The sequence below is a fragment of the Tursiops truncatus genome, chromosome 5, assembly GCF_011762595.2.
Source record: "Tursiops truncatus isolate mTurTru1 chromosome 5, mTurTru1.mat.Y, whole genome shotgun sequence".
Taxonomy (NCBI): domain Eukaryota; kingdom Metazoa; phylum Chordata; class Mammalia; order Artiodactyla; family Delphinidae; genus Tursiops; species Tursiops truncatus.
In genome coordinates, this window is record NC_047038.1 from 64097058 (window position 1) to 64106606 (window position 9549).

General features: G+C 43.7%; 1 protein-coding gene across 5 annotated transcripts in view; it reads right to left on the reverse strand.

Moving 5' to 3' along the window:
• PDS5A (PDS5 cohesin associated factor A) overlaps positions 1-7040 on the reverse strand; it is a 127276-nt gene extending 120236 nt beyond the window's left edge. For 2 of the 5 annotated variants that reach the window (XM_019928309.3, XM_019928306.3), the window contains exons 1-2: positions 6634-7039; positions 5598-5778 (exon numbers count right to left, since the gene is read on the reverse strand). In XM_019928309.3, coding sequence (XP_019783868.1) covers positions 5598-5738 — 141 coding nt within the window. In that variant the 5' untranslated portion in view covers positions 5739-5778; positions 6634-7039. Of the gene's footprint in view, positions 1-5597; positions 5779-6424; positions 6538-6633 lie in introns of those variants that run through there. The other 3 variants (XM_019928308.3, XM_019928307.3, XM_019928310.3) reach the window with 3 other exon arrangements.
• Between the last annotated feature and the right edge of the window lie 2509 nt (positions 7041-9549).

Genomic DNA, 9549 nt, shown 5'->3' on the forward strand with positions numbered 1-9549 from the left:
CCAGTATGCGATGTGGAGCAGAATAATCAAGCCAAGCCCTGCCCAAATTTCTAATCCACAAAACTGTGAGATAGTAAGAAAAGTTACCAACAGTAGGCAAAAAGCAGAAGTCACCCTAGTGTCCATCAATGGATGAAAGGATAAACAGATGTTATACACGTGAATTCTGACACATACTACAATACAGATAAACCTTGAAGACATTATGCCAAGTGAAGTAAGCCAGTCACAAAAGCAGCAATATTGTATGATCCCACTTATATGAGGCTCCTAGAGTAGTCAAATTCATAGAGACAGAAAGCAGAAAGGTGGTTGCCTGGGCTGGGGGAAGGGGAGAATAGAGTTATAATTTAATGGGTACAGAGTTCAGTTAAGGATGATGAAAAGTTGTGGAGATGGATGATGAGGCTGCACAACAATGTGAATGTACTTACAGCACTGAACTGTACACTTAAAAATGATTAAAATGGTAGGGGCTTCCCTGGTGGTGTAGTGGTTAAGGATCCACCTGCCAACACAGGGGACACCAGTTCGAGCCCTGGTCCGGGAAGATCCCACATGTCGTGGAACAACTAAGCCCACGCACCCATAACTACTGAGCCTGCACTCTAGAGCCCACAAGCCACAACTACTGAGCCCGTGTGCCACAACTACTGAAGTCTGCGTGCCTAGAGCCCGTGCTCCACAACAAGAGAAGCCACCGCAACGAAAAGCCCGCGCACCACAACAAAGAGTAGACCCCGCTCACTGCAACTAGAGAAAGCCTGCACGCACCAACAAAGACCCAACACAGCCAAAAATAAATAAATAAACAGATAGATAAATAAATAAATAAAATAAAAGCTGTGCTGCATGAAGTATTACTTCACAAATGTATATTGGCTATATTTTAGGACTTCATTTTAAGAAATCTTGCCTCTCCATTTAACTTCTTAATTACTTAGCAGAATCTTCTGCATTAATACAAATACTAAAGTAAAAGATATAAACAAAATTCAGACTTGAAATTACATACTGAATCATGAGCAAAATTAGCATACTATGTGGCAATTAGGGATAAATAAAAGTCATTTATGCAAGTGAAAATAATTACAACAAATCAAGTATTTCTGAGGTCCACCTGAGGGGAAGAAAAATGAAAGAATTCATGGCCTTCCTGCCCCTAATCTATTCCTCCCCTCTTCCAACCTAGGTTTGATTGCAAAAGGGAGATGTCCTACCTAAATCAAGCTCACCATACCCCAATTCCTACTGAACTATCCAACAGGCCAGACTATAGAAAGTAGAAGCACGAGCATGTGGAAGAGGGAGAATGGCTGACAGAAAGAGAAAGATTACAGAAAAATACAAAGAAAACACAGAAGTAACACCTAGGGGGAGAAAAGTGGGGGACATTTTCAGAACAATAAAACCCTATTATTTAATTTTTCCTAATTCTTAGCACCAAGGTAATAAGTATTTTGATTTGATTCTGTGACAGAATGAATATGGCAGGTTTGGGTATGGAGTTGTGGCTAGAGAACTGTCTGGGGCACTGAACTCTGAGAGCAGATAATAAGAAATGGATATAGTAACAAACTTCATCCTAATCCCTCCCTTTAAAAACGAAGGCTTTCAAGGGCTTCCCACTTCCAAAATAGCAAAAAAGGAAGAAAAAAAAAGTGTGTAGCACACAGCTTTGTAATACATGATCTGAGATAGACTGTGTATAACAAACTGTGGGCAGAAGCACTTAATGGAACTTTGTATAACACTGTTTATAGGTGTATCTTGTTTATTAAACTTATCAGACATGATTTGCATTAGTTTCAGAATCCTTAATGAAATCTTGATGCTTAATATAACATTGGTATTAAAATGTCTGCTATCCTTGCAAACAGCCTTTGTATGAATTTTAATATTTCTGCCAATTAATATATATTTGTAATTTATCTAAATAACAAAACTGTTAATGATGGTTTTCAGCTTTATGTGACTAGGGTTGGTCACAACCTCTGAGACAGTTTCTTCATCCAGAAAATTAGAACAAAATGAAATAAACTCTAAGCTACCTTCTGGTTCTAAAATTCTAAATATCTGTGTTATCATCTCTAGTATGCAATCTCAGATAAAGTACTTAGTTGCAATTCAAAATATTTTCAAATTATCCTTCATCTTCAAAAATAAAAATATTTGTCTAAATCAGTATTAATACAAAGTATTCGAAGAGTAGTCCCCGCTCCACGAAAGCCCTAGCAGCAAAGAAGACACAACACAGCCAAAAAAAAAAAAAAAACCAAAGCATTCATTCGTTCATTCAAGGAATATATGTTGAGAACCTATGTGCCAGGTATTAAACTTAGCACTGGGAGGATACAAAACTAAGCAAACAGATGTGATACCTATATTCATGAAGCTTACAGAGAAGCTGGGGAGACAAACCAAATAAACATATGCATAAATGTAATATCACATCTGTAATAAGTGATATGAAGGAATTAAAAGAATATATTAACAGGGAATCTAAGAGACTTCCCTTAATGAACTGGAAGGAAGAGTACATATATGGGCTACATAATTCTAAATCTGTCTAGACAAAAATGAGCATGGCATGTTCAAGGAACTGACAGAAGGCCAGTGTGACTGGACATAAAAATATTTAAAGTAGTTCCTTGGAAACAGAAATTAAAACTTCTAAAATACAAAAGTATGTCTAAGTTCTTCCAAAGATATACTCTAAGAATTATTTTCAAGAAAGCTTCAAAGCATCACAATAATTTCTAATGTTAAAAAAAAAAAAAAAAAACGTTGTCCCATATCTCCCTGCAAAAGACCAAGTTAACTCTCATTGATTCCCTTCTCTTTTCACTTTACTGTTTTCAACTGCATAATAAAAATCACAACTTCTTTGTTCAACTTCGTTTAGATTCCTTAGAAGAAAGCAGCTGTAAGAATAAAAAGATACATGATGCTATTGCCCTGGCTCTGCCACTAACCTGTCCTATGGCTGACCTTGGTAAATGTTACCTGGCCACTTTGGGTCTAACGTTTGTTATCTGTGAAATAAAGGGAGTTCCAGAATTTCTTTTAGAATCATTCTAACTCTAAAATTATGGTTCCACTGTAAAAATGCTTGTTCCAGTCTTGAAAACTGAACAAAATGGACCAAACATCTCTGAATTCCACTAACCAAGATTTTTTTTTTAAATTTATTTGTTTTTAACTTTGGCTGCGTTGGGTCTTCGTTGCTGCACGCGGGCTTTCTATAGTTGCGACGAGCGGGGGCTACCCTTCGTTGCAGTGTGTGGGCTTCTCATTGCGGAGCACAGGCTCTGGGCGTGCGGGCTTCAGTAGTTGTGGCACGTGGGCTCAGCAGTTGTGGCTCGAGGGCTCTAGAACACAGGCTTAGTAGCTGTGGCACACAGGCTTAGTTGCTCCGTGGCATGTGGGATCTTCCCGGACCAGGGTTCGAACCTATGTCCCCTGCACTGGCAGGCGGATTCTTAACCACTGCACCACCAGGGAAGCCCCATTAACGAAGATTTTACTTGCCTTTAAGCGGTTTTGTATTTATACAGCATTGGAACATTGTTACGGTATTATAACAAACTACCAAATTTATAAAATTTATCCACAAATAACACCAAAGTTATCAAAAAAAACAGTTAAACATTGTTTGAAACCTATACTTCCAACGAGACAGTAATACTTTAAACATGGATCCCTAAAATGTACAAAGTCAAAATCGACTTAGAAAGGCAGGAGGAAGACAGAATCATAATTCTTGAGAAAAGCAAAATTTTAGCAACAGGACATTCAAATTTGTTAATATGCGTATCAAATTTAACTTCCAAAAGAACTCATAAAAAATGAATATTCTAACCGTATGCTCATTCTAGACTTGGTGTCAATTTCTAGTTAACAATATTTCTGATATTTAATCTATTTCCAAATGGAAGATGTATATACAGTCATAACTTTTCTTTTTTTAACCAGATTATCCATCACTAGAATTCAACGTTTTGATATTCTTAATATGAAAATAAAAATTAAAGGACCTATAAATTTTTTAACTTAGCTTTATATTTCATATTTCAGCATCTCAGAACACTTAAGAACAATAATATAACCTTAAGAAGCATCAATTAAGCACCCTACTTTATGTACAGTCTTTAGTATCAAGGTTTATTTTAATGGACGGCATTGTGTCCCATTCCTTCCAAAGGGGCAACAAACCGCAGAATCCAATTAGATTTTTAACAATAAACTACAGGAATACTTTAAATATTAATCACTCATAACATGGTAAACATTTACTAGACACTATAAGTTCTAAAAGCAAAAGGGCAAGATTATTCCTTAAAATACATTTCACCAAGTGCCCAAGGTGAAGACTGGCAAAGTGTCAACATCGTTTCTTCCCTCACCTCCCACCAACTCTGATTGATTCTAACACTGAAATGTGTCTTGTAACGTTCCCTATCACTCTATTCCCACTATCATAGCCCTACTTCATGATTTCAACATCTCTGACCTAGACTACTGTTAACAGTTTCCTAGCTGGACTCCCTGTCTCCAGTCTTACCCTGTTCCAATCCAGCCCCGATAGTGACAACCAAAACATCTTCAGCATTGCCAAATGTCTCCTGGGGGTCAAACATGTCCTGGTTGAGAAACACTGCATCAAGCTGATCCCTTAACAAGAACAGCACTTACTTTGTAAGGCTGTATCCACAATCTATGTCCATGCAACAAAAAGCAAAAAATTAACTTACCTAAGGCTGAAACTTACAACCTTGACATTAGGACCACCATGCTTAAAAATACACTGACTCATAAAAAGAGCCATAATCACTCTCTCTTAAAACCCCTCTGGGGACTTCCCTGGTGGTCGTGGTTAAGACTCTGTGCTCCCAATGCAAGGGGCGCAGGTTTGATCCCTGGTCAGGAAACTAGATCCCCGCATGCCGCAACTTAAGACCCAGCACAGCCAAATAAATAAATATTTAAACAAACAAACACATACAAACCCCTCTGAACACGTGGGCATAAATCATCACCTTACTTCAAGCCTGAAGTTTGAAAAGTCAGTACCTTCTGTCAAAGTTTAACCATACTATATACATATTTAAGCTTCTGGATGTTAGAAAATTGTGATAATTTTTAAAATGCCTTTTGTGCTTTGATAAATCAGTCTCCTCAGAAGTTGATGAAAACCTTCCTAAGCAAATTACTGCCTACCTTTAAGGCTGCAAGCTACTCTGAATAGTATTCTCGTAAATATTTCTAGAAAAAAAAAAAAAAAACTTAAAAAAATACTTGAATTCTTATACTTTAAAAAAAAAGTAAGATTAAAAAAGATCACACACACCCTTCTAATTTCCCATAATGGTTATGCCCCTAACAGAAATCACCATTCAAAGATATAGCCAAGATAGAACAATATCTTTCAGAGGCGGTAAAAGAGAAAACGTAAAATATCTAAAAAAAAAAAAAAAAAAAAGCCCTGGTCAGTGAAACTCTTAAAGGCCAGGCCCAGCAGAGCTGTAATACCACAGGAGAGAGCACCTCCTACCACAAACGTCTGAAATGTGAACATTCGGTCCAGAGGAGCTTACCTTCAGTCGTTTGATCATTTCGTCGGTGGTGATCTTGTCGGTGATCTCCTTTACCCCCGGAGGGTAAGCGATCTTCCCGTCGGCACTCACAACGCCACAGAGGGCAGGGGCAGGCTTGGGCTGCGCGGTCGAGAAGTCCATCCTGGGGGACAACTTTTCTTTCACAGTCCTCTACCGGCCTCTATCGGTCAGAAAACAAAAGTTCAGCGGGAAAGGGACGACTTTGTAACCTCTTTTTTCATTTCAAAAATCTCTAATCTGCAAAGGGCCCTTTCTCCCGGGAGGCCGGGGACTCGCGGCGGCCCCGCCACCCGCTCCTTCCCGGGGCTTGGATCCTGGCGGCCGCCGCGCCGCGCCCACCCACGCGGGCCCCTCCAACACCGGGCCCACTGGGCTCTCTGGCACCGGCGGCCGCGGGAAGCCCCGGGCAGCGCCAGGAGTTTCCCAGTCCTCCTTTCACAATGAAATCCACCCCCAAACACCGAAGTCCGAAGTTTGGCGGCTTCGAGAGCCCGGCAAAACCCCTAAAGCCCCCGCTCGGTCAGAGAGAAGCCTCGAGTCCCCGCCCGGCCGGTCCCCTCCGGGAAAGGAGACGCGAGGCCTATAGGGCTCGGCTTAGGCCGCAAAACTAGGGACCCAACCGGACCCACACGCAGCGGCGTCTCCCGGGGACGAACGCCCTTGCCGGGCAGAGCTGCTGAACCCCAGGCGTCCCCGCCACGCTCCCGCCCCTCCCGTGTCCCGCTCCCCCACCCCCGCGGGAGGGGAAAACAAGCCGCCCTCCACCCCGAACCCCAAGCCAGGAAGCGGCTGACGCGGCTCCGCACTTCACATTTTGTTCCTTCAACTTCGGCTGAGGCTCCCCGGCGGCTTCTCTCGCCCCCGGCCACTCGGCGCCGCCGAGGCCTTACCGGCACCTCCGGGCAGCCCCGCCGGGCCTCGGTCCCGCGCCCCCACCCCCCACCCGCTCCGGTCTCCCCTTCCGTCCCCTCCCTCCACCAGCCGAGGGCGGGAGCCGAGCCGCCGCCGCCTTTACCTCCTCCTCATGCGGGCGGAAGGTGCATCGAGCGCCCGGGCCTCTGTCAGGTGGTTGCGCCGCCGCCCCTCTCCGGGCTGCACACAAAGCGGCTCCGCCGGTCCCGCCGCCGCCGCCGCCCGCCCCGGAGCGGCGCTGGGGCTGGCGGTGCCGAGGAGGAGCAGTCGCCGCGGGGGGAGACGCGGGGCGAGTGAGCGCTGGGCGGGGAGACACTGCCGCTCTCCGTCTGGCCGAGGAAGAGCAGCCTCGGAAAAGGCTCCTCCGGGAGCGTGTGCTCGTGTGTTCGCCCCGGAACCCCGGGCCCGCCAGCCGGCACCTCGCGCCGGCCGGGTCCGCCAACCCGGACCCGGACGCCCCTCGCAGCGGCGCGCGCCCGGCAGTCCGTGCTCCGGGCAGCCGGCGCTTCTCGCACCCACCGGTCGGTCACGCGAGCGGTGCGGGAGCACGCGAGAGAAGGGCGCGCGCCTCGCTCCCGCCCCTTCCTCCGCAGGCCGTGCCTCCGCCTCCCTCGGGCCTGAGGCGGTGGCGCGCGGGGCAGACAGCGCCGCCACCCGGTTGGCGCCAAGACCTGCCTCGGCGAACGCCTCCGGGAGGACTAGACCCAAAAGGCGAGCGGAGGAGGAGCCCGGCTGGCGGGAAGCGAACCGGTCCCCGCGGCCCTGTGAGGGCAAGCGGGACGAACAGGGCTTTATCTTATGCCGCGGAGATGAGTTCATGACTTTTGGGGTTCATCCTGAGGGACGTGGACGGAAATGGTTGAAAAATGGTGAATTACTTGGTGAAAATGAACTGATTTCCTCCCCAGGGACGGAGGATCTACAAACTGAGGAAAAGTTTTGCAACATGGTACAACGTGGGCCGCTCATTCTTGTTCCTTCTGACAACCACCAGAGTTTGCCCTCCCCTCTTTAGATGCCTAAAATTAATATTTTGAAAGCAGCAAAATATGAAAATAGCATTGAGTCGAGTAGTTCTTAAAGAAAGGTCTGAAACGTAGGATCCTGGGCTCCACTCCCAAACCTGGAGAATGAAGATCTATGAGACTGGAATCCAGAAATAAGCGTGTTTACAATTTAGATAGATGGCTCTTGTGAATATGGAATAATTCATTTTTTTAAGTGTTAAGTATACCGAAGAATAACTTTCTTTCATCCAAAGGAAAGCCCAATGCAGTGGTGTTTGAGCAGTTTAATGTAAAAGAAAATTGAAGCAGATGAACCTCAGAAGCACGTACATAATTTCCGAAAATGAAGTTGAAAAAAGAACACAATAATGTGAAATAGCAGGCAGCTCTTGAAACTGACCACTACCATAGTTTAAAATTATATTCGATTATTTATTTAAATTATTCTTGATGGATATCCATCGGTCTTTTCCACATTCTTTGCTTGATCTTAAAAATATTATAGGTGCTGGGACTTCCCTGGTGGTGCCATGGATAGGACTCCACGCTCCCAATACAGGGCGCCCGGGTTTGATCCTTGGTCAGGGAACTAGATCCCACATGCATGCCACAACTAAGAGTTCGCATGCTGCAACTAAGGAGTCTGCCTGCTGCAACTAAGACCCAGCACAACCAAATAAATAAATAAATATTAAAAATTCTTTCTAAAAAAAAAATATAGGTGCTGCCCTCACTGAATTGTTTTTCAGGTATTCCACAAGGGAACAATCATCTTGGAATCTAACACACCACAGTTGCCGATTTGCTACAACTCTGCCCAAAAGTCAGAGCTCTGTTCTTGGGCATTTAGAGTAGCAGGCAGAATCCATTTAAGATTGTCTCCATCCAAACTATGAAACTGACCAAAACCTACACTCTTTTCAGGCTCTTCTCTCACTTATGCTTTTTAAAAATCTGTCACATTTAAATAGCTAAAGAGTGCTGCTTTTTGTTTTCATTCTTGCTCTAAGTAATTTACCCATAATTAAATGGAGTTTTGTATATACCCATAAGTTTTAATTTTATACAACTTATTACTTTTTTGATACTGTTTGATTTTATAAACACTCATAGGATAGTAAGCCCTAAGGATTATAACACATAAAAATGTGGAATTTATATAATTCTAAAATTCAGGAATTCTGAAATTCTTGTTTTTACTTTCTTTTTTAAAAAGTTTTCACTTAGTGTAAATGAGAAGAGGTACATTCATTTGAGCAACAATTATTTAAAGAGGGCCTATTATGCAAGGCATTGTTCTGGGCACTGAGAAAAAAATCTGTAGTGGGGAAGTGGACAAAAATCCCTACCTGTTGTGGTAGAGCTTAATTTGTTTGGGGAGAGATAGACAAAATAAATAAATAAATTGCTATGGAAGAAAATAAAGTAGAGAAGCAGGGGTGAGATGCAGACCACATATAACCTTTTAGGCCTTTGGCCTTTGGAAAGACTTTGGCATGTACTCTGAGATGGGAGTGTTTTAAAAAGAGAAGTGATATTATATGATTTATGTTCTATGCGCTAGGCAACCTTTGACAAATTAATCTTTCTGTACCTCATTTTCCTCATCTGTAAAACAAGGATAATAGTTTCTATTTCAGAGGGTCATTATGAGGGATAAATAAGTTAACATTTGTAAAGTGCCTAGAATAGTAACTGGTACATACTAAGCTCCACATAATTTTTTTTTTTCCTTTTGCGGTATGCGGGCCTCTCACTGTTGTGGCCTCTCCCGTTGTGGAGCACAGGCTCCGGACACTCAGACTCAGCAGCCATGGCTCACGGGCCCAGCCGCTCCGCGGCATGTGGGATCTTCCCGGACCGGGGCACAAACCCGTGTCCCCTGCATCAGAAGGCGGACTCTCAACCACTGCACCACCAGGGAAGCCCCCACATAATTTTTTAGTATATGTAAAATGAAAGAATCACTCTAGCTGCTGAGTTGAAAATAATGTAGAGATGCAAAAGTGAAA